At 38.9% G+C, this 25,724-nt stretch overlaps 3 protein-coding genes across 9 annotated transcripts in view; 2 read left to right on the top strand and 1 right to left on the bottom strand.

The window, feature by feature from the left end:
• The window catches only part of LOC100649775 (protein numb), a 57,894-nt gene extending 41,147 nt beyond the window's left edge, over positions 1 to 16,747 (top strand). For 3 of the 4 annotated variants that reach the window (XM_012312317.3, XM_012312316.3, XM_003397932.4), the window contains 9 exons: positions 7,108 to 7,272; positions 7,876 to 7,947; positions 8,063 to 8,281; positions 8,546 to 8,732; positions 8,977 to 9,234; positions 9,736 to 9,756; positions 10,522 to 10,707; positions 10,916 to 11,430; positions 11,669 to 16,747. In XM_012312317.3, the coding sequence (XP_012167707.1) occupies positions 7,135 to 7,272; positions 7,876 to 7,947; positions 8,063 to 8,281; positions 8,546 to 8,732; positions 8,977 to 9,234; positions 9,736 to 9,756; positions 10,522 to 10,707; positions 10,916 to 11,430; positions 11,669 to 11,977 (1,905 nt within the window). In that variant the 5' untranslated portion in view covers positions 7,108 to 7,134 and the 3' untranslated portion in view covers positions 11,978 to 16,747. The remainder of the gene's footprint in view (positions 1 to 7,107; positions 7,273 to 7,875; positions 7,948 to 8,062; positions 8,282 to 8,545; positions 8,733 to 8,976; positions 9,235 to 9,735; positions 9,757 to 10,521; positions 10,708 to 10,915; positions 11,431 to 11,668) is intronic. The other variant, XM_012312315.3, reaches the window with a different exon arrangement.
• Positions 16,748 to 18,532: 1,785 nt separating this feature from the next.
• On the top strand, positions 18,533 to 21,556 carry LOC100643657 (radial spoke head 1 homolog). Of its 4 annotated transcripts, none has more exons than XM_048408526.1 (7): positions 18,533 to 18,683; positions 18,804 to 18,944; positions 19,158 to 19,377; positions 19,844 to 20,070; positions 20,200 to 20,307; positions 20,371 to 20,589; positions 21,066 to 21,556. In XM_048408526.1, exons 2-7 carry the CDS (start codon positions 18,885 to 18,887, stop codon positions 21,213 to 21,215), a joined length of 984 nt encoding a protein of 327 aa, XP_048264483.1. In that variant the 5' UTR covers positions 18,533 to 18,683; positions 18,804 to 18,884; the 3' UTR covers positions 21,216 to 21,556. The 4 variants fall into 4 exon arrangements, with proteins under 4 accessions (XP_048264483.1, XP_048264485.1, XP_048264484.1 ...); XM_048408528.1 differs by having other exon boundaries at positions 19,107 to 19,377; XM_048408527.1 differs by having other exon boundaries at positions 18,792 to 18,944.
• Positions 21,499 to 25,118, bottom strand: LOC100649539. Its single transcript, XM_003397930.4, has 4 exons — positions 24,247 to 25,118; positions 23,942 to 24,052; positions 23,602 to 23,865; positions 21,499 to 23,519 (listed from the first exon to the last, which is right to left on the bottom strand). Exons 1-4 carry the CDS (start codon positions 24,476 to 24,478, stop codon positions 23,323 to 23,325), a joined length of 804 nt encoding a protein of 267 aa, XP_003397978.1. The 5' UTR covers positions 24,479 to 25,118; the 3' UTR covers positions 21,499 to 23,322.
• Positions 25,119 to 25,724: the final 606 nt, after the last annotated feature.

Raw genomic sequence — 25,724 nt, 5'->3', positions numbered from 1 at the left:
GGTGAAAGCGAAAAACGCGTGCTCTCCTCGTCCGGTCAGTGCGACCCATTATATCGATTTCTCGAGGCGGCTCCCAAAGTGGCGACAGTTCTTGATGCACAGTTGCTAAAACACCGATGCATATGTCCAACAATCTGCGGTCTGTTGGCTTGAAAATAGTCGAGAAGCGTTGGCAGAATCCAGTGTCTCGGGCTCGGCGGGTCGACGAACTGATAGGGCTGCATGAATGTATACCGGCTCTCATCGTCGCCTTTCTAGGTCACGACACCTAGTCGGGGGCCAAGAGATCCATGCCTTCGATTGGCACGTAGCCCCAAAGTAAGAAATCCTAACCACGAAGAGAAGCTGTGCCAAACAACCATTCAGATTCTTTTTAGAACGGTCCGTTTTTACTACGCGTTCCGCTTATATGTCAGGGACAGCTGTGTCGTGCCATGGACTATCAACCGTTTCAGACGCTTCGAGACGGCGCCTTTTTCGACTAAAAGTGGCACGATTCGAACGATACTTCAGGGATACGCTTGCATCGTGTATACGTATATACGATAGTACACGTACATTTACGACGATAAATGTCGTTCGAAGTTTTATCGAATTCCATCAGAAATAAATCCCTTTAATAAATCCCTTTTTGCGTCTGTATTTGACGAAAGAATTCCGTAGCTTCGCCCGTTCTTGTACGTGAAAATACGACAGAACCCGATAGATCCCGTTAAAGTCGAGAGATTCGTCTGGTTCTGAATAATTACGCACGAGGTCGTGCTACCTGTTCTCGTATTTATGATATTTTACGGACAAACTTCGTTAGCTGGTGATCTCTAGATTCGACCTTGAGGCGTGAAAGGAAATATGGCGGTTGGAGAATGCATGTACGGTTATTGTGTGTGCATGCAGACGGGTCGTGCATGTCAAAACGTAGGCAGGTCGATCTAGCGCCGCAATTTCCTGCTGTTAGCGAGCCATGGACTTTACGGCACTCCCATCTCGAACGAGCGATATTAAAGACGTTCTTAGAAAGAAGCTTGCTTGATGGCAAGAACGACGACGTCATTGAAGAAATTAATGTAATTTATAAGAAAGAAATTTATTCCTTAATGTAAAAGCCGGTTTGCTACCGTGCGGAAAGGATACGACAATCAGTGGTTTCTAACGAGATAAAAGACGGCAAGAAACGCCGGGATGAAATGGGCTGTTGAACCCGGTTCGAATTTATTCTTTTCCTTTCTCATCCTGCAATTGGCAATTTACTTTGTCAACGTATTAAGCGCAGATCGGCCATAACCGTAAAAACGAAAAGATTAAGATATACGGTGGGAGAAAGTTGAATATACCGTAAATAACGTGAAAATCGCGTTGACTTTTGAAATTCTAACGAAATAAAAAAAGACACAATAACGTTGTATTCGAGAAATTAATTAAATTCATTCTTCGGTCCTTCCGATAATGCGAAACTTATTGCAACTCGTTTGGGATTGTTCCATCTTTTACGTCGAAGCAAGTTTTGTCCAAAGGATCGTGCATTCCCGATAAAGTGGAAACAGACTATGACGAAATGTCTGTATGGATCGAGTGCTGACAATGAGTCATCAAACGTGTAATAAGAACGGTGTTGTGCTTGTGTATTGCAATTTAATTTCGAGTGACTAATCGTATCTGCAGACGCAAGGGGAATATTATCGCATCCAAACGAGCGAAAAATTATTATCTCTAAAGTCTTTTCGCGAGTACAGGTTGAATAAATTTGAGTGAAATTAAAAAATTATTTAGATGATATTTATCGATCTAATTGTAAGATTCCGACATGGATATTTCTATGGAGTAAAAGTATCTTTGTAAAAATATCGAACGGCATTCGCAGAATCAATCAGGAGGATCGTTTCATTCATAATCGTTACGACAACGATCGTCGCAACGAGTCATTCGCGACTAATAACGTAAACACTCCATATATTCACATATGTACGTACGAAGGTATTATCATTGAATTGCATTTAATATCACATCGCTGTAACGTCGGAGACAACGTTTCTTTCGAATAGCCGTTTTCTCATGGCAATGCTATAACAACGAGGATGTGAGTTTCATTAAGGGGTAATAACGCTCGACCTGCAATCAAATAGCACGATAAACGTGGATGCGCATCCGACGCACAATCAAGGAACGACTTTCAAGGAAAATATGACTTCAAGGATCGGTTTGACTCCCTTGAGACGCAATTTTATTCAAGTAGCGAATAATTACAGGTTAAGCGACCCTATCTTTTCTGTATCTAACGAATAGCAGGAACGGATTATTTAAATTTCCTCCTTATTATCCTTACTATTAAGTTATAATTTGAAAGAAACGCGAAATTTTGTTTTTAAGCGTAAAGCTTAATACTTTAAAAAAATTCGTTAATAAATGTGAAAGATACGATTGGTTCGTTCGTGGTCTGATTTTATTAATTCTAAAAATAAAACGTCGCTAAGTTAATTGTTTTAAAACGATCTTGTAACGAAATTTCTCGTGACTACGTTTTAAAGCTCGTATCTTACGAGAATTTCGTTGCAACCTTCTTACAACTTCCGGATGGCCGAGACGTTACTCATCGTCCAACTCACGGGTAAAGCTCGAGAAAAAGAAAGTCGTAAGTATCGTTGAAGACGTCGAACAAAATGCGCCAGATGAACCCGCTCACTGATTCACACGACGGATTCTTTTTTATTTCCTTAGTCATCGTTGATCTGATTCGGGAACCTATTTTTGTTCAGTCGTCGTTTCGTTAGTTGATCTAGTTGACTCTAAATTTCTCTCTGAAAACATTCTGTAATTGACTTTTTGATAAATTCAACGGCAAACAAATTAGAATGTAACACCTAGTAGACTTGACACGCGTATACAGGGAGTAAATGATCGAGAGCACGATATTCACGCGTATAACTTGATTTAGAATCCATTGATCTCGAAACGATGGCGTTGATGGCTTTTTATCAGCGAATCAATGGACGAGCGTAATTTAATCGACGAATCCAACCATCCTAGACACACGACAGTTTTAAATAAGTTTCACGTCAATCGATCCGTGCAATCTACGTGTAGATTTATTTATATTTTATCAAGAATATTTATATTTCATTTCCCATTAATCGCATCGTTACGCGATGTCTCCCTATACACGTTGAAGCTTCGTTCGTGCAATTAAATCAAGATTGAACGTATTCTCTCAAGAGGTGCGAATTTATAGAACTTCGAAGTTCGATAAATTCAATAGGAAAGAATAGGGAAGCTATTTATCCATTTTGCGGCATCGTCGTCACGTCCAGCGATGTTATCTTCTCCTGCTAAATAATCAAGCCAACGAAAAAATTCGCATTGAAAAAGATGCCAGTAAAATTCGTCACGTGAACAACATAATACGATGTCGCGTGACCACTTATCGATTCTGTTCGAAACGATTATCTGTTTGGAGCTGAGGGACCAGCACGTGGATGTCATCTTGCATGAATCGAACCTCATCGCGACGATTCACTTGGCCCGTTGCGATTCTAACTCTCTCGTAAGCCTATTAGCAGGCTAAGCAAACAGCCTGAGTAATCGGATTGGATCAAGAGTGCTCGCTTTCGCACGTTTTAGCCATTAGTCCGGTCCTCGTGCGTGATCGCCATCTCCATATGGAAAAAAGCGTCCTCGAGTTTGGTTGCCACGCGGTTCGATTATTTTCATAGCGGTCCATGATGGTTCATCATGGTGCGCAGTGGTTACAGCTGCGAGAGCTTCGTTATTGTTGCACGAACAGGCATCTATCGTCGAGAGTAAGGATCGTTGGAAGTACGTGACAATATTTGCTTGGTCGTGGAACGCGTTTCTGCAAACCGCGCATCAGATGCGATCAAATATCGCGTTCTGGATTTGCGAACGAATAAATGTTGTCGTAATATCACGGATGGAAGTTTCATCGTCGAGAAATAACAATTTTATTTCATTTCTCATCGAAAATAGAACGAATCACGTATAATTTTTTAGATTTGTTTTTAACTTTTCGTACCGTCGTATACGATAGATGCTGGTTCGTGCGTCTCGAATTTGAATATATTTCATAGGTCGAATCTATACAAGAAAATTCTGCTTATCCTATCCTTTGTATTATCCTCCTGTCGATTATAATTTGTCCACTTGCTTGGACAATTTTCTAGAAGATAGATAAGTTTGTCGTTCATAGATCACGAGAGTTTTGAATTCCACGTGCATGAAATTAAAAGCCTTATAAGCCTCGGACAGAACGTCTTGGCTAAAGCAACGTGTAATATACATATAATATATTTCGACCGATAAAATCTTTATGAAAACGAAGAGCAGTTGATTTGATTTATGCGAACAGCGGATAAATACCCCAACAGTTCTACAAACTTCGATAAAATTCTATAGATTGAACGTTTAACGAATAATTCGAAGATGATTTTATTACGTCGATTACTAATAACGATTACGACAAATTCGTCCCTAACATTCGTGCATTGACGGCACAAGTTTATTTTCTCCCTACATTCCCATTCATTCGCCATATCCGTCAGTATTCGCAACTTGAGGAACCATCGATCCCGAGGTTCGATATCACTTGGGGCTAACACTTTTTCTGTTCGATTGGTCGGATAAACGGCGACACTGTGAAAAGGTGGAACTAAAAAGCGGCCGTTCGCTTGGGAATCCTCGTGCTCCGCGTCGTACTCACAGTCGAGAACGAGTTATTTACGATATAGCAACGGGGATGACGGTCTGACGATCTCGTTGATACATGTTATCTGGTTCACATGGATTGTGTCACATCGAGTTAACGCGTTTCCGTATTTTTAATGCCAGATAAGATCATTGCGTTATCTCTATCGAGAAGCTAACGTCGTTTTTTCATTTGGTCTATCAACGACAAAAATTGAACGCGACGAATAACACCGCACTATCGAAGTACGAACGAAGGTGAACGATACGAGGTTGTTAAGCGATAAATGTTCCTAACGTTTCCTTCCTTTGCTTGATCTTGCGATACATCTTATCGATTGGTATTACCAATTCCAAAATTTGTTAGACATCTACATAGCTCGTAATAGTAAGTAGCTAACCATCGTTTATGTCGTAATACCATTAGGTAGTCCGAAAAGTTTCTTTCGTTTTATAAGGAAATAATGGATGCGCAACATTTTCCGTTTTATATTATTTTATCGAGTAACGTATGATCCATTTTCTTCTATCAAAATAAAGATCACAACGTTCGACAGATTAGGTTTCACGTTTGTATAAAGACGCGTCGTTGTAAAAGAAAGACACTTTTCGGACAACCTAATATTTAACGAAGAGAACGGAAAATGTTTCTCTCCGACGATAGAACAGTGGCTGCTCAATTTCTTTGCTAAAAGCACAGATTGTGTTACAAGAGTAATACGTTTATATATAGAAACATCGGAATAGAGTTTCGTCAAAGTGCTTTCGTTGGTAAGCGATTCCGACGAAAATTAAGTTGAACGAAATGATTGAATTAAACAAGTAAGTGCCTCTATTTATTTGTGTGCGATATACGTCTGTTTCGTATCGTATCGATCGATTCATCGATAAAATAAGAATGCGCATATGTATCGCTTATCGAACATTTTTTTCACACGGTGGGTAAGCACACATAAACTCGGTGGGAACGTCTAACCAAGACACAATACCGTGCAGACATCTTATCGTTAGACTATGTTGCTGTTCTTCTACTTATTTCAAAAAATTCCATCTATTTTCATATTGATCTGTCGTGGGAATTTGAATCTGGGAATTTCAAACGGCTACATAATTGTTTACTACATGTACGTAGCTCGAATAAGCTATTCGCCACGTTTTCTTGAAAAACGCTACTTGCAGAAAAAATTGTTTAAATAATCTACGGTGTATATAGTAGTCCTTTCGATAAAAAAACGATCAAATCTCGAATAACTTCTCGAAGAAGTTCTTTTTTCCATTGTGGCAAAAATATGTACCTTCTTAGCGATAAACCATACTCTTTATCTTGCACGGAAAGGATAATTGAGTTAAGGCACCTTACCCTTTTAAAGACTAAGTGACGCTCGATTTGTATGGACAACTTTTGTTTACCTTTGCGACGGAGGGACCTAAAGCGGGTTGTAAAAGTAAAAGAAACGGAGGGATCGAAAAGAGGAAAACGGAACGGAGAGAAGATTTTCTCAACCTATGTCGATCCTTGGTCCGTTGGCCGGTTCTTAGGGGTGTCGATTTAGGAGGGTAAATTCGCGGCTCCGTACTAGGGGAGAGTTCGTCGAGGGTTCTGATATAAAAGATTCGTTGGGAACCGAGGCGAAGATTCGATCACAGGCCATTGTACGACTTGGACTCTGTTCGCCGCCGTTGCCAGACACTGGCTGCCTTCTATTTTTCTCAAGGTCCACTGTTAAACGACTCATCAGGCAAACGAAGCAAAGTGCTCGACCTCTGGGAATATTCGCGGATCTTCGGAAACGCCATAGTCGGTGCAGGGGATGCGCGATATTAAAAGTCTAAGATACGACGGTTGGAGAATGCATCTACGGTTAGATATGGAGAAAATTGTCCAACTTCTTCCTTAACCGATTTGATTCCTAGATCTTTTAAACGTTTGTCGAGCGTATCTTGGGAAGAATCATGGACTGCTTATGCTTAGGAAAAAATAGGACCTCTCTTCCCCTTTCTCTGTCTCTTTCTCTCTGTCCGTCGGAGTAAACAGAAGGAATAGAACAGTGCTTCAGTCTACGTACGATTGGCAATTGGGAAATATCGGTAGAACATTGGACGCATGTATATAGTACAGAAAACTGGTGACAAAAATGGCTGTTGCTGAGATATATGCTAGAAATGTTTCGCAACTTGAATCTTGCTTTTCCTGCGACACATTTTCAAGCTTTTACTCGTGTTTTCTCTTTTTTTTTCTGTTTGCTCGTGCGATTGTGTTCCGTGTATTTTTTTTTGGGTCTCTCTTGGTACGTCGTGGGGAAAATGGAAGAAACAGTCGAGAAGATAAAACGAATTTCTGTTTAGTTTTTATCTCGTTAATCGATCTTTGGTTGATTACAGAATATTAATTGCCCTTTTCTTGTATTATTACAGAAACGCGAGAGGTCACCGGGAAAAAGAATGGACCGACTTCGACGAAGTTTCCGCGATAGCTTTCGGCGGCGAAAAGATCCCCACGTGCCGGAATCGAGTAAACCTCATCAATGGCAGGCAGACGAAACGGCTGTCCGTTCAGCTACCTGCGCTTTCCACGTTAAGGTACTACGGTCGATAATTTATTATTATTACTCCAAGAACCGATCTTTTCATTTTAAATGGACATCTTCTATTCCAAAAAGCATTTTTAATATTAGACACAGCCGCTTATTTTGTTTTATTAATGTTTTACTGGATCTACCGACCAGACTCGACATTTACTCCGTAAAACTTACGTACGTGTAACATGGATTACGAATTTGACCGTCCGAAAGAAATTGTTTTCCGGCATCGAATGCACGAAAACTCGTGAACGCGTATATAATCGAAAATCGGGCAGCCAACAGCCGTAAAATTGGCACGTATCCAGATAATCGATACTCGAATAACAAGTGTTCCATTATGCTTTCCCTCGATGACGTATAGTTTCATCCATTTCGATAGACCATCTCTACATTTTCGAAATGTTCGTTCGTTCGCCACTTAATATTTATATGATATTGTCACTTTTTCCATCGTATTAAAACGTCTTTGAATTTCGATATAAAAGTTGTGCGACTATAGTTTAGCTCTGATTTCTGTTATATTTTTGCAAATCACCCTTTATCCGTCAAACGCCATTCTCTTCGTACGTATCAATTGATCCAATCGATTTCAATCGTACAGTACCTGGGATGTGTGGAGGTGTTCGAGTCAAGGGGTATGCAAGTATGCGAGGAAGCTCTAAAAGTACTTAGGGTACGTAACACAAAATCTTTTAATAAAATTGCAATATCTTCTATATAAAGAAAGTACTTGGCTGGTTGAATTAGAAACGATTAAAACGATTCTTTGCATAATAAAATTCTTGCAGAATTCGAGGCGGCGACCGGTACGCGCAGTGCTACACGTATCAGGGGACGGTTTGCGGGTCGTTGAAGATGAGACAAAGGGACTGATCGTCGACCAGACGATAGAGAAAGTTTCCTTTTGTGCTCCGGATCGAAATCACGAGAAGGGATTCAGCTACATTTGTAGAGACGGCACGACCAGACGCTGGATGTGCCACGGGTTTCTGGCGTTGAAAGAGTCGGTACGTGTCCCTGACGCGTTTCGTAGGAAATTTCGTTAACTTTCTTTCTGGTTACGTCTTGTTACGTTAAATGCATGATTTTTCCAAATGTAAAACATCTTGAAATTGCAAGTTAACGCGTTATAAAATCGGGGAAAAATAGTTTCAACCATCTACCTGGTTTATTTGAAAATTATCTTGTAGGAAATTACAAAAGAAAGTAATATTATCGTAGGAGTTTCGCCGATTACGAGTCAACGCTTATTATTCACCGTGTTCTTACAGGGAGAGCGTTTGAGTCATGCAGTGGGTTGCGCTTTTGCCGCGTGCCTGGAAAGAAAGCAACGGAGGGACAAGGAATGCGGCGTCACGATGACGTTCGATTCAAAAACTTCAACCTTCACGAGGAGTGGCAGTTTCAGGCAGCCATCCCTAACCGAACGATTGCAGGACTCGCGCGAGCGCGCCGTAGGTCAGTCACTCGTCTTCTTCGAATTTTCTTCGCAATTTTTAAAGAAAAAATCACGCGTTGTTTCGATGTCGATGTCCGTACAAATACATTAATTTCTTCGATTAATTCGATGTAATCGTACAATACCGAAAATTAAATGAAATCATGAACAATTTTCGCCTGAGAAAAATGTTATGGAAATAAGACGAGTATATTATAATAGATACGTATAATACGTTTCTAACGATCATTCATTCCATCGCAGATGTACCTCCCATAAAACAAGTCTACAACCCTTTCGCGATCGAGAGACCGCACGCTACTCCCTCGATGCTCGAACGACAAGGTTCCTTCCGTGGTTTTACTCAACTGAACCAAGCATCGCCATTCAAAAGACAGCTTAGTTTACGGATCAACGATCTTCCTAGTAATCTTGAGCGCACACGTAGCCACAGTCTGGAACCGACGGATTTGTCACGGATGCCATCTGCTATCTCTCACATTGTACCTTTGAAGCCACCAGGTAAGATTTTTAATGTAATTTCCAGTAAAGAAGCGTAGGACGATCTTGCCCGATAGAATCGTGTATTTTTGAATATATAACGAATATACACGATATATATATATATATAGCACCATACATACGTAGATATACATTATATTCACGTGCAACGTGCGAGTACTGTAATATAGTATATTTGATAAGCTGACATTCAAAAAGAGGATTACGATGTATAAAAGACTGGATTGGAGATCTCAAAGTATCGTGAAATGTTTACGAAATCCGCGGATTCATCTCAAATTGAATAATAAATATGTCGAATAATATTTCCATAAAATATCTAGTACAGATAAAGTCTTGTAATTATATGTTAACTACAAGATTATTTTAAGATATCGTAGGATCTTTGGTTCAATCATAAAAATGTTTTACCAAGTCGTTTTCTTTCATGTGCTGCATATATATTAACATATTTAAGCCACTCTCAACATCGAATAATATACTTCTTCATTTTTGCAATAGAATTCGAAGGATATGACGAAGGTCATTATTCCCTAATTCTGTTAATTGTCCATATTGCCTGATCCTCCTTTGATGTTCTTGAATGGTGTTCGTTTTCTCCCTTGTGTTCAAATATACCAGTATACCTATAGGATATGTTATTCATAGTTCAACGAGTTGAACGAGTAGACGAAACGAGAAGCGAATTCAAACGTTCTTCGCGATAGCGACGATCCTGTAGTTTTCTAAGTGTCTCCGTTTTAAGAAGTACCTCCTTGCATTCAATTTTGTTTTCTGAAATCGTAGTTCGTTTTTACACACGATATAAAAGTAGGATGACTCGGCATTTACACGTTTGTACTATTTTACGATATAGATACAAAAAATATTAGATACTAAGCAATCGTAGATAGATATTTTGTTTTTTAAATAAATTGCATTTTTCTATTTTCACGATAATAGATCTGTTTTCTGCTTGTACTCGTACTTTCTTGAAAGAAAATTATTTTTGGTAAGTCACGATTCCGTTTATATGTTGCACAGCTCACGAAATTATCTCGTTACTTTCTTCTATAATTCTCCATTCGGTTCGCACGATTCGTGAAATATTACAAATCCGTAATTGTCCGAACTATCCGTTTGTTAACATCTTGTATATCACTGTTGGACGCTTAACACGTGTTCACGTGTCTGCAGCATGCGTTCTGTAGTTTCAAGCACCAGTTCGAAGCACCAAATTATAGTATGTTAGCAATGTTTATTATTTAGAGTATTCGATGTATTGAAATTCCGTTCTTATTTTTACAGTTAGTCCAATACCTGAAATATCGCCTGCGGGCCAGGACAGCGTTTCAGCGATGTGTCAGCAACTTTCACAAGGGCTTTCGCTTCTCTCGAGCAGCGATGACTTTGGACCAATCCCTACGCAGAGCTGTACAAGCACTGTTGCTAAGCAGCTCTTCACTAGCACTACGATTAATAATACTCCATTAGGTATATTGCGAATTTGCCATGGAAAATATAATACAACTTTTCTTTATCGTGTTTAAGTAAATACGACTTTAAGTAAAATAAAACTTGTAATTTTCTAGCGTTGATAAAACAATTCAATCGATTGTTTCTCTCTCTCTCTTTTTTTTACATTATTTTAAAAAATAACTCTGTATTTTATCACATCACGAAACGTTATATCGTCTTGCAGTGACGAGCAGTAACTCCTTAGACGAATTGAAGCTGCAAAACGGTCCGAGTCTGAACAACAACAACAACAACAATAACGACAAAAACGACGATCTCAGTAATCTGAACCATGTTGGACCCAGCTGGCAGGAAGCTCCATCGCCTGTTTTGGCTTCGAATCACAGGCTTACACCCATCCTGAACAAAACCAATAATCTCAGTCCTATCCTTCCAAGAACCAACGCGCCCACGCCGATAATTATGAGCACTCCCGCACCTACCACCACCGTTGGTGTCTTTGGAACACCACCCTCGGCCAGTCCAGCTTTTAGTACGGCGTCTACGTCATCCTTGGCGAACGCGTCCACGCCAGCTGTGAATAGATCCCCGAATCCTGTGACTTCAGTGATGATTTCGAAGACGAACTCACCGACTACCAGCGTGGCGTCCGTATCTCCGGCTTTGTCTGGCAGTATTATTAACGATACTAGCCAGATTAGCCAAACCTCAGTACCTAATACTATTTCCACATCAGCGGTGAGCAACTTTGAATTGTCAAAAGACACGGATTTTTATTTTGTAGGAATTATCGATTACCTTCTTTCTCTACGTTTCGAACAGTTTGTGTCGAGGAGAGAAATGCTGACGATGCGAATTAGATTCTTGAGTATATCGATAATTGTCGTTAGGTTACCGTAGGATCGTTATAGAATTTCCATTCAGAATTTCGAATCAGTAAATAACAGAATTTCACAACGTTCTTCTATCGTTCCAGGTCCAATCTGTTTCAACGACAGCCGCGTTGCCAAAACCAGAGCAATGGTTAGGCAGTATAACCAGCTCGGTGCCACCCTCAGTGCAATCTCCTTCTCAAGGGCAAACGAGTCCTCGACGAGCGCCACCGCTGCACGCGAGAGCCCTGTCGCTCGGTTCGGCCGCGATGGGACAGGCCACCAGGTCCGGTCCTTCGGATCCGTTTGACGCGGAATGGGCTGAGATCGCGGCGAGAAACCTGCGACAATCGAGCACGACGAACCCCTTCATAATGCCAAACGCGACTCAAGCGTTCCAGGTGCAATTGTAGCGCCAGGAGTTCATCAATAGCGTGGTCAAATACTTCCGCTCTAACACATAGTGACGACTCCACGTCCGTTCGCGCTTCGACCTCTCGCACGACCGGAAGTATTACACGTGAAACGCGTCAAACGTCGATGAAACCGCGAAGTTTTCTCGAACGGATTTTCCGGTCGGGCGACACGGTCCGAGCATCGTGCGATGTAACGAGAAAGCTCGAGGAATCTAGGAGGAGCGGGGGACAGAAAATATACGTATCGATCTCGAAAAGATGTGTTTAGTAGCAATGACGATAAACAGCAAATCAGCACAAAACACGTACCCGTAAAAAAAAAAACGATGTTTTTTAGACATTAGTAGATTACGCACACATAGCCTCGATAACCTCGAATTTGGATACGAAAGAGAAGAGACAGGGAAAGGGGGTAAATTAAAATTGCGTCTTTTGGGACCACGCGTTCAATCGCGTTGGTGAAGTGAACGTGGATTTATTTAAATAAAAGATTCGGGTCGATCGATCGACCTGGATCGCACGATACTGTTTTTAGATGTCATCGCACCTTATTCGTGAAGGAAGCTAGATTATGTCGCTGGTATCGATAACTTAAATGTCTATCACGAAAGTACTTAATAAAACGAGGTGTACAATAATCTTGAGTAGTTTAGACTGAATACGGTTACCGTCGTTATGCATGATGAAGCGAAATTTCCACGCACCCAAGATTATGCTGCACCAATCTGATGTTTCGTCGAAAATAACAGTAAAAGAGAAAAAAGAAAAAAATAAAAAAACATATATAACGTAAAAGTTACGAGAAATATAACGTGAAAACACGATGCTAGTAGCTTACAGTTAGTCCGACCGCGGGTCCACGCGACGAACGTGACTCGACAGAAAAGTCATTTTTCTTTTCGAACGGTCGATGGCCGCGAATGAAAAATTCTGTCGAACTTACCCAGCTCGAAATATCAGGAATTGACACGTTTTCTTAATTACGAGCAAGGAAAGTTTTAGATAGGAGAATAAGTAGAGATAAAGACAGAGAAGAGATGTATCGACGTATACCGCTCCTGGTGATCGATTTAGGGCCAGTCAGGATTTTCGGTAGATTTCATTTCTCGAATAACATCGATAGACACGAGCGTGCGTATTTATTAATTACTAAGATGTCGTACTCGATTTGGCCGGGCTTTGAATATTTTTGAAGTCTGTGACGGATTTGGCCTCGAGACACGATGCAGCAAGGAATGAATCGATATATACATACATCGTCTACGTATTTGGTAATAATTCAGGCAGCCAAGGACAATTTTCGATTCGCGATATGGCGTTGCGGTCAAGTAAAAATAAAGTTTCTGTACGTGGCCCTACGTAATCCGATAACCAGGCGTTGTAAAACGACTGACGCGACTGAGTAGCAAAATGACGGACTGTGATATACACGGAGGTGTGGCCAGTACTTAAAGACGAGGATGGGGTCGAGCGGTTGTCGTAAATTTTGCTCGATGAATTGCGAATTTCCCGCCTGGAACGTAAGCGAGCGTTTACGAGCTTGGGTAGCGCAGAGTCTATCGTTCTCTAGCCGGCAGAATTAACTAGACGAGTCCTAAACACACGCATATACAACTTAGTGTACTTAAGAGAAAAGATTAGATGTTAAAAAATTTCTAGAGTCAGTACTTACGTTCCACGCTATCGTTGTCTAATATCGTACGTACGAGCGGGTCGAAGCATTCCAATGATCGTGTTAAAATTAAAAGCTTAATACAGACAAGCGTTGCAACATCGTTGTGATTTTGTGTAACTGTGACGCAAGAAAGGATCGTAAGTTTCACGGATATTCAAAAGAATGATTAAAAGGAAATTTAGTCAATGATATTCTACGAAATCGCGTACTGTCGCTGCTACAGAATCACGACGACGATGCATAGTTTGTCCGCGTAAGTCACTACAGACATTGTTGCAAATATCCCGGGGTAAGTGAAAGTTCTGCCAGATACAAAGTTGCAACATCTTCTAGCATGTGTTATACGATAACGATAAACGTAAAACGTTTGCATAGAATGTCTGTAAGTGACGCCGTTAGATGACGATTCACGCAACTAGAACACGAAAGGTGCTTCCGTTTGAAACAAAATGAAAAGAAACAGCACAGAGAAAAATTAGAGTGACATAAAAGAACAAGAGCTAAAATATTCACGAAAGTCGTTTCACGAGCCAACACGAGAGCAACGATATACGGATATACGGAGTCGCGTTCCAACGTGAATTTATAATAAGTATATAATACTACGGATTGTTATATAGTTATGTCGGTTGTTGAACAATTACGGAGACACGTGAACGCTCTCCACATCCTATATAAAGATAAACACGGGGTTACTATCGCGTCTTGAAGCTTGTCTCCATTGCAGTTTACGTTCCAACTTTTCGTTCCTCCAAGTGTATTGATCCACGATGATTCAATCCCTTGCCATGTACGCAATAAGGACTATAACTGTGTTCGTTGCTTCTAACGAAAGTTCTAGGGATACTAATTCCTGAGAATTAGTCTGACAAAAGCTTAAGTAGTAACGTTCGGAGGGAGGATAAGGTAAGAGAATGGCAGATAACGAGATTCGTAAAATACATTCGAGTTGCAATTTACGAGGCTTGCTGCTTATAGAGCGAGATCTTTTACTCGTGTAAAACATGCGACGATAGTTACTTACTATTCGATGGAAATACGTACGTCGAAATATAATCGTGAGAATCTTAAATATCTGTGTATAAGACAAATACGACGAATTGTTCTTGAAATTTTCCTCGGTCGTAAAGATTCGACGGCACGATATTACAAAAACCATACACCAAACGTAACATCATGGCGAGGGATTTGCATCGAACAGGGGTAAAACGAGGTGGGCCAATAACTAGAATGATCTCTCGTGGTTGACGAGAAAGAGGGTACGTGTTCGATCGTCGTTTCGACGAATCGTGTGTGTGCATTGTACATAAATAGTAGTTATTTAAAAGAGAAGAGAGTGATAATAAGAGAAACGGAGAGGGCGAGGGAGAGGAAGTAAAATTGAACAGGCGAAGAGAGAAAAAGGAGAAACTGAGTGAGTGAAAGTATGTGTGTAGTAAGAATACGAGAAGTAAATGTTCACCGAGCCGGCGATGATCCTAACGCAAATAGAAACAACGTTCTTCGTTGCCGAAGTTTCGTTCAGTTACGATTGTAAGTTATCCTTGTAAATAGTTCGGTAGCGTTTCTCAGCACAAATCGCGTTGCTTCTACAGTTTAGGAATACTTTGTATTTAATGACGTCAAAATATGGTCTGTTCGGAATGAATTATACGCTAAAAACTATTTTTTCTTTTTTTTTTTCTTTCTCTTTTTTTCCGCTTATCATTCAACGTCGTAAGCTATCGACATTGTTATCGTTCTAACGGGTGTTTAATTTCGCCACGGTCTTCGAATTTAAAGATTAGCGCCGATTGAAATATAAAATAAAGACCCAAGCGGGGACGCAAAGACGTTAGATTTGAAATTTTCAGTTTCATCAGTGGCTAAACGAAACGATGGCTGTTATTTTCGTTCGCTCGAGAGATCGACCGATTCTGAACAGACTGTACCGCGACACGATGAAACGGAACACGTAATCGACGCTCGTCATATGGGGAAATCCAGCCCGATATCGTTCTCGATCGTTTGACGAGGTCTCAGTTTGATCTTTTGAGCCACCTTCTGTCCGTCCGGTAAATCAAAAGCAACAAAAGTAAAAAACGAACGAGTATCGACGCAAAGGAGGAAGATAAAGAATAGAACGGAAGGATATGAAATAAAATAGAAAGAAGAAAGGAGAGGAACGATTATCGAGTCGGCATAAGCGCGATCCGATCGCCAGGTACTTATCGCGAAACTCGTATAGAAGACACGCGTGGAAGAGAAAAGGAACGCTGATTGATCCATGTACTTAAATATTATACAAATACAACTTGTTCTTCTTTTGTTTTCATATTTCTTTTCGTCGTTTTTCATTTGGAGATGAACTTGGTAAACCGTCGTTCGAATTAGTCGAGTTACCCGAATCCGAATAATTCGACTAATCCGAACGAAGGCTCGATCGATGAACCGATGTCAAGGACATCGCGAATGTTTGTTTCCGTCGACGTAGCTGCGGATTTTTGAAGTTACTTCGAAGAACGAGCTACGGGGAATCGCTTATACAATATCGATTCGTAATATAATATCGTCGCCTTAAGTACTTATTATTTTCTCTTCTCCTCTGTTTTTTTATGTTTTCTTTTGCCCTCTATATCGACGTACGCTGATCATTCGGACTCGTTCGGATTTTCGATCTTTCTTTTACTTTGAAACGAGTAAAAACGAAATAAATTAATTCATTATAACGTGGAAAGCAAGGACTGAAGCGTCGTCAGGTTCCTGCGTGTCGTTCTCTCCGATCGAGACTAGCGAATTTGTGATTGGTTAAATCGTCGAATGCGAGGGCAGCGAAACACTGGGATAAGGAAAAAAGAAATAAAAAAGGAAATAATATACGAACAGGTGCACTGCGTGCCAAATTTGAGGAAAGTGGAATCGCGATGTCTGTAAATTCTTTCGACAGGGCATCGTACACGCTTCCGTGGTTGTGTTGTACATAGTGTCGCCGATCGATTCCTGGATCAATGTACGACTGCGTGTATATTTCGTGAAAGTATCCTTGTTCGTTTTACAATGTATCTGCCTCTGTAAAGATATGATTTATTATAATATCTGTTGTGATTACCAAACTGTCTTCTTTCGTCGTCTATTTCTATCCCTTTTCTTTTATCTTCATCTCTTTTCGAAACAAAAAACGGAAGAAATTGTTATTCGAGCACGTACGAATCTCTCGTTCTTCTTTTTACCAAAATTCCATCTACAAAACCATGTTCAATTTGAACTAAATAACCTTCAAAATTTTAATACAACCTTTATCTATCCGCTCTCTCTATTCGCTGTCTCGAATTTATCCATTTATTCAATATACTCTTTCGACGGCCAAGTGCGATATAAAACTAAAACTAAAAATAAAGCATAGTAATAATAATAGCGGCGAATTGATAACAAAGAAAAATGTCAACGACGTTGGAAGACGCGCTATCCAGATATCCACCCAGGTACCCGTCGCGCTGCGAGTCTAGAAAAACCTGTTTCTCAACGTGTCCACCGTGTCCAAATATTCAGCCACCGACGAACGGCACTTCTTCGGTTCATTTTCAAGTTACCTACACTCGCAACGGGTATGTTGATGAAGTATTAACTTTGAAAGAAATATACGAAGATACGATGATCACGGATCTTTTTCCCACAGCCTCGGATATTCACCTTGCTATTATCCGCGATCGATATGCTGTCCACCACCGGAGATACCACCACCGAAAGTAACCCCTTGTTACGCGAGATTGTTCGATTCTCGTGGAAGACCAATTTGTTTATACTTTTAATAAATCATTCTTTCGATATACGATTTTTCGATTTTCTATGTCTGCCTATATTTTGCTCATTCCTCTTAACTATATCTTTTCACGAAACTTCGAAAATAATAAAGAACAATTTGCTGTTACTTCGTCTCAGATAGTTGGAGCGTATTCTAAATTGATCGAACTCTTTCGTAATTTTTATAGTTTTTTAGCGAACTCGACTTTAAACGTCGAGAAGAAAGGAGAGAAGGTTTCGCAGTTGGCCATGTTACTTTTAAGCAAAGAATCAGACAATCGAACATACGTGTGAACATATTCGTTTAGTTATGTGAAAAAGGAAAAACAGAAGAAACGTGATCGATTCGAAGCAAATATACACAGATCTGTGTAAATTGTCCTTGTATCAAACAAATCCGATCAAAATTTGCCGGGCGATGCTGTCGATAAATCTCTGAGTCACGCGAAGCTGCTATTTCCCTTTGGACAATTTACATCTAAAGATGCTGTAGGAAACAGTTTCGATTTTCGTAGAAATAAATCCTCCGGGTAAACATGTCTTGTCGCGAAGAAAAAAGGCGTACCAGCACTCTGCCTCCACCGTGTTATCATTGCAAACCTCCGCCGTTCTGTTGTCCGAAATACGGCTGTCCACCTCCTCAGCAATACCCGGCTCTAAAATGTCGTTGTCCTCGTCCGTGTCCACCTTTCGTACGTTTTAAAATACTTACAATTTTTATTAACGAGACTGGATTTGACGTTAACCTTCGTACATATTTTACAAAATTTTCATTCTTCGTTTGATACGATAGAATTCTTCCTGAAGCTTCCTAAAATAAATTTTTACAATTTTTAACGACGAACGCGTTTTGTTTTGTTGCTAGATATGTAGACAACGTCCAGAACCAGCACCGAAACCACCCGCGCTGTACGTGGTTGACTGCTTACCACCTCCTTGCCCGGAGCTACCTCAACGTCCAGCACCAAAAATAGAACCACCACCATCCTGCGTACGATACTGTATTCGTTGCACGTGCGATGGCTCAACTTACTCTCCGCTTTATTTCTCTGATCTACCAAAGTGTGAAATTTCTTCCTGTGCAAAGTGCTGCTGACTGTCGAGCTTAAAGATCATACTGTATTTCGTATTTTTAATTCTTGTATCGTACAAATTATTAAAAAGCTGAGACTCTTTTGATAGCGTGTCGTATATTGTCATATATCAAATTAATTCTATTTGGTTGAATAAATTGCATGATTTTCGAAGGTGCGTTGATAGCGATATTTAATTTAATTAAACTGCTCGTTGTATATCTGCGTAATTAGAAATAGTAAAACTATAGTAATAATAGTAATAATCTCGTTTCTTAACGAGATACTGATCTAGGGAGATAACTTCAGAGATGCTACATTTTCAATGACGTCGTGACATTGTAAGGGCAAGGGTAATTGACGCATAGACGATAATATGTTAGAAGGTGAAGAAATGGCTGGCGAGAGAGGGGAAGAGGAAGTAAATCCACTGGGAGTACGTTAAATTAATAATAACTTGTCTTTCGATCGAGAGAGTCTTTTATTTACAATTCACAACGAATAAGAATATTTTTAGTTTTACAATTTACAACAGTATTGCAAACTTATCAAATCGGTCGGTCAAATCGAATTTCATAGCTTCGTCCTATCTTATTAGGAAAGTTAACCTTCGCGATTAACCTTCCTTCGTATCGGAACACGTTTGCAGCTTTACGAAGGTGAAAGAAATGAAAAAGGTGATAGGCATGGTAATGGGAAAGCTTTGCTTCCAAACGGCGATATGTACGTCGGACGATATTGCAAGGGATTGAGGCACGGTGCAGGACTTTACGTATTTAAAAACGGCGCTCGTTACGACGGTGAATGGAGACAAGGCGTTAAATACGGTCAAGGAACCTTTTGGTACCCTGATGGAACCCGATACGAGGGTAAGAAACGACAGACAGCCATTGGGGAAGGATGACGACAAAGGGTGTTCAATTTTGAGGCTAACTAACGATTTAGTAATAAATTGATAATAAAATGCAAACTGTCGAGCTTTTTTCGTACTATCCGAAGCCTTTTATTTAATGAAATCTCTACCTTTTTTTTATCGTTTTAAAGCACGATTCACGTTTTTAACTCGCGTGAATAGTCCTTCGTAACCGTACAGGGTGATTCGTAAATAAATGTTCGTGCTTTAGGCAATGAATCTACGTATTAAAATATGTAACTAAGAATCGTACGTCGTACGTAGCATAATTTGCGAATTATGAACGATCGAAGAAAGTATGAGAAGCGTCTGCGCGTCTTTGCGTCGAAGACTTTGACAAAATTTTCTTTGGTCATCCATAACTCGAAGATCAACGTACGTACAGACGTACGTTCGTACGAGGTTTTTCACGCGTTCCGTAGGTGAGTGGAAACGTGACATGAAATATGGTTTTGGCGTATATTATTACGTAAATGGCGACGTTTACGAAGGTTCCTGGAAGAAAAATTTTCGGCACGGCATGGGATCTTATCTTTACGCCGATACGAACACGAAATTTATGGGCACGTGGATCAGAGATCGTATGCAAGGGCCTGGGCAATTAATTCACCCTCGACATCGATTCCACGGATTTTGGGAACTGAATTTGGCGAGTTAACATTTATACGAATTATTTCTAAAATGTTTTATTAGCGTATTACTATTTAGTAATAAGCGATTTCTAATGTCAGATAATCGTAAAGCGTTGATAAATATTAATAAAAGTGTAACGCAACAGCCTTACGGACGTGGCTGCTTCACTTTTGAAAACGCTTGCATGCAACATGGACACTACGTGCACGTGAAAGATCCTGATTACGACGAGACAAAGGAAGAACCTGCCGAGGTGAGAATTCATTTTTCAAGATATCTATCTTTCTTACGTAAGAATAATAAATATTCGATTCAGCAAGGACGAGTAACCGAACCTGCCACGTTAGAAGCCGAAGCTGGCAAAGGAAATACAAAATTAGAAGATACCGAGGGTGCAAAACTGGAGGAAGCTAAACCTGTGCCATTTGAACCATTCGCTTTAAAGAAAGGCGTTATCGCGTTATGGCGAGCCCGTTGCATTACGCCGTATAATGCTGATTTATTGCCACCCGAGCCGGTACCTCTACAGGAAGAGGTGAGATATGCATAATCGATAGGAATTATATATATGTATATACAACGTGCTCGTTCCTTCTTCACTAAATCATGCTTATATATAAACGTATACCGAACAAATATTCCACGATATTCGGATTTCAAAAATTTGCTTAAGCGTGCAGAGATCCGCTTTAAAAAAATGCAAGTAGAAAAAATGAACCATCTGAAACAATTGCTTATGCTTCCAATGAATATTTCCAGTTATTTCCATTTTTATCTGGCAGATTGTCAACACTGTGTTTATTAACAAAATCGCGATATCTGCATTCAGAATCTCATTTTATCTTACGCAATACATCCGTTTCTGTAATTCCGTAAACAATTGAGTTACTCAACCAGCTATCTGTCATGAAGCTTCGCAAATACGAGTTCCTTTCGTACAACTGTAATAAAGAAGGAAAATCGATATCTTTCAATTCTAGTTTGATTGCTAAAAAAATATTTCATTTTTAGGTATCCGTGGACTCTCTATTAGATAGGTGTTCGGAAGATTTATTGATGGCACCGGAACGATACTTAAAGTACGAAGACGAATACGAAGGCGAAGGCGGCCGTTATTACGACGACGCTGATTATCCTGGATCATTCGTTGAAGCAATTTAATTTTAAAAAAATCAACGTTAAACGTGAAACAAGAAATATTAATTTTTTCTTCGATTATAAACTTTTACGCCATTTGTTAAAGAATCGAGCTTTTCTACGATCTAATATCAACATTATTTTCTTACCGAAGGTGATAGCTTTGCGCACAAGGAAGAGGGTTATAGAAATTCGCTAAAATATTTCTCACAATAACAAATAAAAGTATAAAAAGATAATTATAATACGATATAAAGTTGTACATGTTCGATAACAATTTTACATATGGTTAGGCAAAAACGCAACGTGTTTTTAAGCACTTTATTTAGGAAATTATAATAATAAATGTGCGTATGTGCCCATAATATCAGACAATGTAAAGAACTTATTTTACAGGCACACGTAGGTCTTGTTCGGAAGTTTCGTTTGTCAAAGTGTTTAAGGTATATATGTAACGTATATGTATACATACGTAAGGTGTATTACATTGAATATCAGCAACAGATAGAACGAGGATACGTTTTCATAATATTAGCTAAGCGTACGCTCAACATACGATTGCAGTCTATTCACTTTTACTCCAAAGATCGATTTAACATAGTTTTAGATACGCAAATGATTTGTATGTTTTCTATATGTATTCTTGAAAGCGCAAGCTCGCTTGTATCGTTCGATTATTTAAATTTTCTTTTTTATTTCTTTTTCTCTTTTATAACGTACAAGCCTGTGTATTTCAAAATTACGTTCGTCGATGGAAACACGTAAATATTTAGATACATAGATAGATAGATATATATATATATATATATATATAGAGAGAGAGAGAGAGAGAGAGAAAGAGAGTGAGAGAAAGAGATGATTTTGAAATATATGTACAACATTTGGTTGAACCGGACATAAATAGGAAGACGAAAATGCTGCTTTGAAAAAATACAAATAGTACAGATTAGTTCATAAGTCATATGAAAGTGGAGAACATTTTTTTTTACATTAATAAAACGTCGAGTAATACGTTTTACTTTTCCAATCGAAAATTCTCCATCCTCCACTACATTAACCTAAATACCAATCAAATACGAAGATTTCTTAAAAATTGTTCTTTCTGACGATACTAATAAATACTGGCATTCAAATAGTTTCGAAATACTAAAAGGAGCGTGTATTTTAATATACATATGTATATTTTATATATATATAGTTTACCCCTTAATCTTCAAACGAGTCTTTATAAAACGGTTATTCGACTACATTGACATAAAGCCTCAATGAAGGTCGAAAGGTTTTAAAAGGACGGAGGAGAGGGCAAAGGAATAAAAAAAACGTGTTTTGCGAAGTATCGCAGTCTTTCAACAATAAGCTATTATACAAGTAAATGTAACCATTTTCACTTGTAAAAGAACAGCTGCTGTTTAATTAGACGCCACAATATGAATATCGTGATTCAACACGTTAATGACGGCATAATTTTTCGTATATGTTATCACAGTGCTCGATGACACTTCCGTGTTAGAATATTTTTTGTTCTCTTCTTTTTATGACACGTCCTGAGATTCTACTCAAGTTAAGAATTCGAATCGGGTGTTGATACGGGCGACCAATTTTTCGATAGCAAAATACTTCGTTCTACGGTTTTGCGATTTCTTGGCACAATATCAAAAAAATTCGCATTTGTTGCGAAATATCCACAGCCCTGAATCGATTAAAACATCATCGACTATTTTTGCTTCCTTCTTTCCTTTCCACTTTTTCTATGTATACACCAATTTTAAGAAATCGATCGGCTTTCCTATGGTGATTTGACCTAATTCATAGCAAAAGTCGCCTTAATTAATTAGACATTGAAACACAATCGAGTATGCTTGAAAAATCAGGGAACGTTGCGACGATTGCAAGCATCAAATTTTGGGACTCGAACGCATTTTATGTGCATTTTAAACGTGCAAACGATCCGTTTGTAGATTGTTGTTTTAAGCATCTCAGGTACGTAAAGCGTGGACGAAATTTTGTGCCCTGTTATGACGTGATTTTTGTATATTCACAAAAAATGTTTGTTTTCAATTTGTCGTTTTGTTCCCAAAATAATAGATTTCTGAACGACCGTTTCTCTCCTTTAAAATGACCCCGTAGTGTTTTACATTATATCGGGCGGTGGTCTTTGAAACGCGATGCTTGCTACTGAAATGCTGCAAAAGCCAGCGGTTATCACCCCCAAGAATATGTAAACGGCTGTAATTAGCCAAAAGGCGAACAAATATAATGTTTTGTTACAGTATTTGCCAAGAGATGGATCGTAATTTGGCTCGTATTCCTTATATACCCACATTGAGCCTATGGGCAAACATAGAGTATAAAAATTGGAAAATTATAAACACCCAGAGAAACATTTGATTCGTATATTTGTATTACTAACCTATAATAAACCAGCCAAGCATAAAACAATTAATTAATGTTTGCGTGGGAGATTGTCGTATTCTTTCCTCGTCTCGTTCTTCCTGACGTTGACGTACTCTCGCAGACAAATGCAACAACTGCTTGAAAACACCAAAACCACCACCCACTAATAAATAAACAGGAATATACTCTCCTTGTGGGCAATCATAAAGATAAAGTCCTCCAATGACCATCATACATATTGGAACTACTATTGTTACTCCTAAGATAATGGTACATCCAACTGCAACCATCGAAATACAAAATTAATAATCCTTGTATTAAAACCTAACAAAATATTAATTCACATTTTTGCTTACTAGTGCCTAGAAGTAAAACAATAATATTTTTCAAGAAATCAAACACTCCTTTTGAAACTTTATGAGCTTCCCTCATACGTCCAAACAACGAATCATAAGAAGGAGGTGGAGCTAAAAAACAGAAACAATCGCTTCTTCAACATTCCAATCCTATAAATTGCTATTTAAAATTAAACAGAACAAAGATTTCCCTGCAATGATATTGTAAAGAATCGGATGGTAAAGATATTGTTTTAGCTTCGATGAAATTATAGAAACAATTCGAGACAGACAGAGATACATATTCTGTTAAGAATATTATTTACCATTTGGATCTATGGCTTCTTCATAGGTAGGTGGTGCGCCACAATCATTAGTCAGAGTCGATGGGTGTCCCAGAGGTAAATTAATATTGTGATACGAAGGTGGAGGGGTATAACAAGTCGATGCTATCTCGGTGCCAGGATTTACACTTTCACTGGTACTAACAAAATTACTTTGATTTATTTGGCTTAACGGCATCTCTTCTCGTATGTTGGTTGCTTGAAGCCAATGCATAGGGTTTGCATTAAAGATTACTTGATGATTCGCCGTTGCCGCAACTGACAACAGCACGCATGTATTTTTCTAACCTATAAATAGCTCAAGCTACTTTGGTATCTGTTCGTACGTCGTTCAAAACTGCATAATATTAAAATATGGCACGAATTTTTAAAAAAGATACAAATCTCGTAATTGGGATCGATTTTATGTACTTTTGGCTATAATTGGATTGTTGATTCAGTCAAAGAAAAATAAACAATCTCGAGTACAACGTATATGCTGTTGAAAATTTCTCACGACGATGATTTGTTTGAGTTCACTGAACGAGAAGAAGGTAAAAATTATGCGAGGTTCAGTTTCATTTCGAAAGAAAAAATGATATATACTCTAGGAATGCACAAGGACTGTCACACCCCCGTTTCAGAAAACACAAAACAATGTTATTGCACGAACCGGCATCGACATTTGATTATGCCCACTTCTGGTTAAGCGAACCACTGCAAAATCGTTGCACCGCAAAAGCATGCAACATTTCTTATCGGTCTTATAACATAACGGAGTTATTTTCAAACTCCATTAATTCAGCAACTTGCATTTGCGCTACGATGCCCACAATAAACCATGTGCGACAGATATCCGTATCGAATACTTGCTATATCAATTAGTATCGATGATATTCGATATAGGTCGATTTCCAATCGAGATCTCAATCTTAAGTGCGGGACTATTCGAAATTATAATCTTTAAAGGGCTTTAGGTAATTTAACAAATTAGTGCATGCGAAACGTTTTTGAGAAGTTTGGATATATCGAGTTAGGCAATTTACGAATCTAAAAATTTTTCTCAAATTTTATTTGTAAAATGCAATATTTTCAATATTATAATATCAATATTATAATAGGAATTTGATCTGATAGAACTAAAATCTCCATTGTTATTTAATCTGAAACCAGGAAAAACGAAACATTATCGAAGTAGACGTAACTTCCTACAAACTATTCTCGATAATCTCGTTAAAAAACAGACATAAAAATTGATGCTTAGATATCTTCTTTGTTTTTCTTATTTTCTACAATATCATACACGATATGTTTTCTGCATTCAGTTTTATTTCCCGCGATTTCGTGTTTGATAAACTATAAAAAGTCACGCAACCACAATTATACTTATTTCGATCTACTTATAATGTTAAAAGAACGCGATTGTTAATGATCTATTATTTCGAAACAACCAATCATAGCGACAGCACAGTACGCAGAAG

This window comes from Bombus terrestris, chromosome 9 (genome assembly GCF_910591885.1).
Source record: "Bombus terrestris chromosome 9, iyBomTerr1.2, whole genome shotgun sequence".
Taxonomy (NCBI): domain Eukaryota; kingdom Metazoa; phylum Arthropoda; class Insecta; order Hymenoptera; family Apidae; genus Bombus; species Bombus terrestris.
Note: the sequence above shows the minus strand (reverse complement) of the source record. Positions and strands in the feature narration are given on the sequence as shown.

Coding starts and splice junctions, on each gene's coding strand:
- LOC100643657 (XM_048408526.1), top strand. CDS start 18,885: ATGTTAGAAGGTGAAGAAATGGCTGGCGAGAGAGGGGAAGAGGAAGTA. Junction 19,378..19,843: donor TGATGGAACCCGATACGAGG/GTAAGAAACGAC, acceptor CGCGTTCCGTAG/GTGAGTGGAAACGTGACATG. Junction 20,071..20,199: donor GATTTTGGGAACTGAATTTG/GCGAGTTAACAT, acceptor GTAACGCAACAG/CCTTACGGACGTGGCTGCTT.
- LOC100649539 (XM_003397930.4), bottom strand. CDS start 24,478: ATGCATTGGCTTCAAGCAACCAACATACGAGAAGAGATGCCGTTAAGC. Junction 24,053..24,246: donor AGAAGCCATAGATCCAAATG/GTAAATAATATT, acceptor TCTGTTTTTTAG/CTCCACCTCCTTCTTATGAT. Junction 23,520..23,601: donor GCTTGGCTGGTTTATTATAG/GTTAGTAATACA, acceptor GTTTGCCCATAG/GCTCAATGTGGGTATATAAG.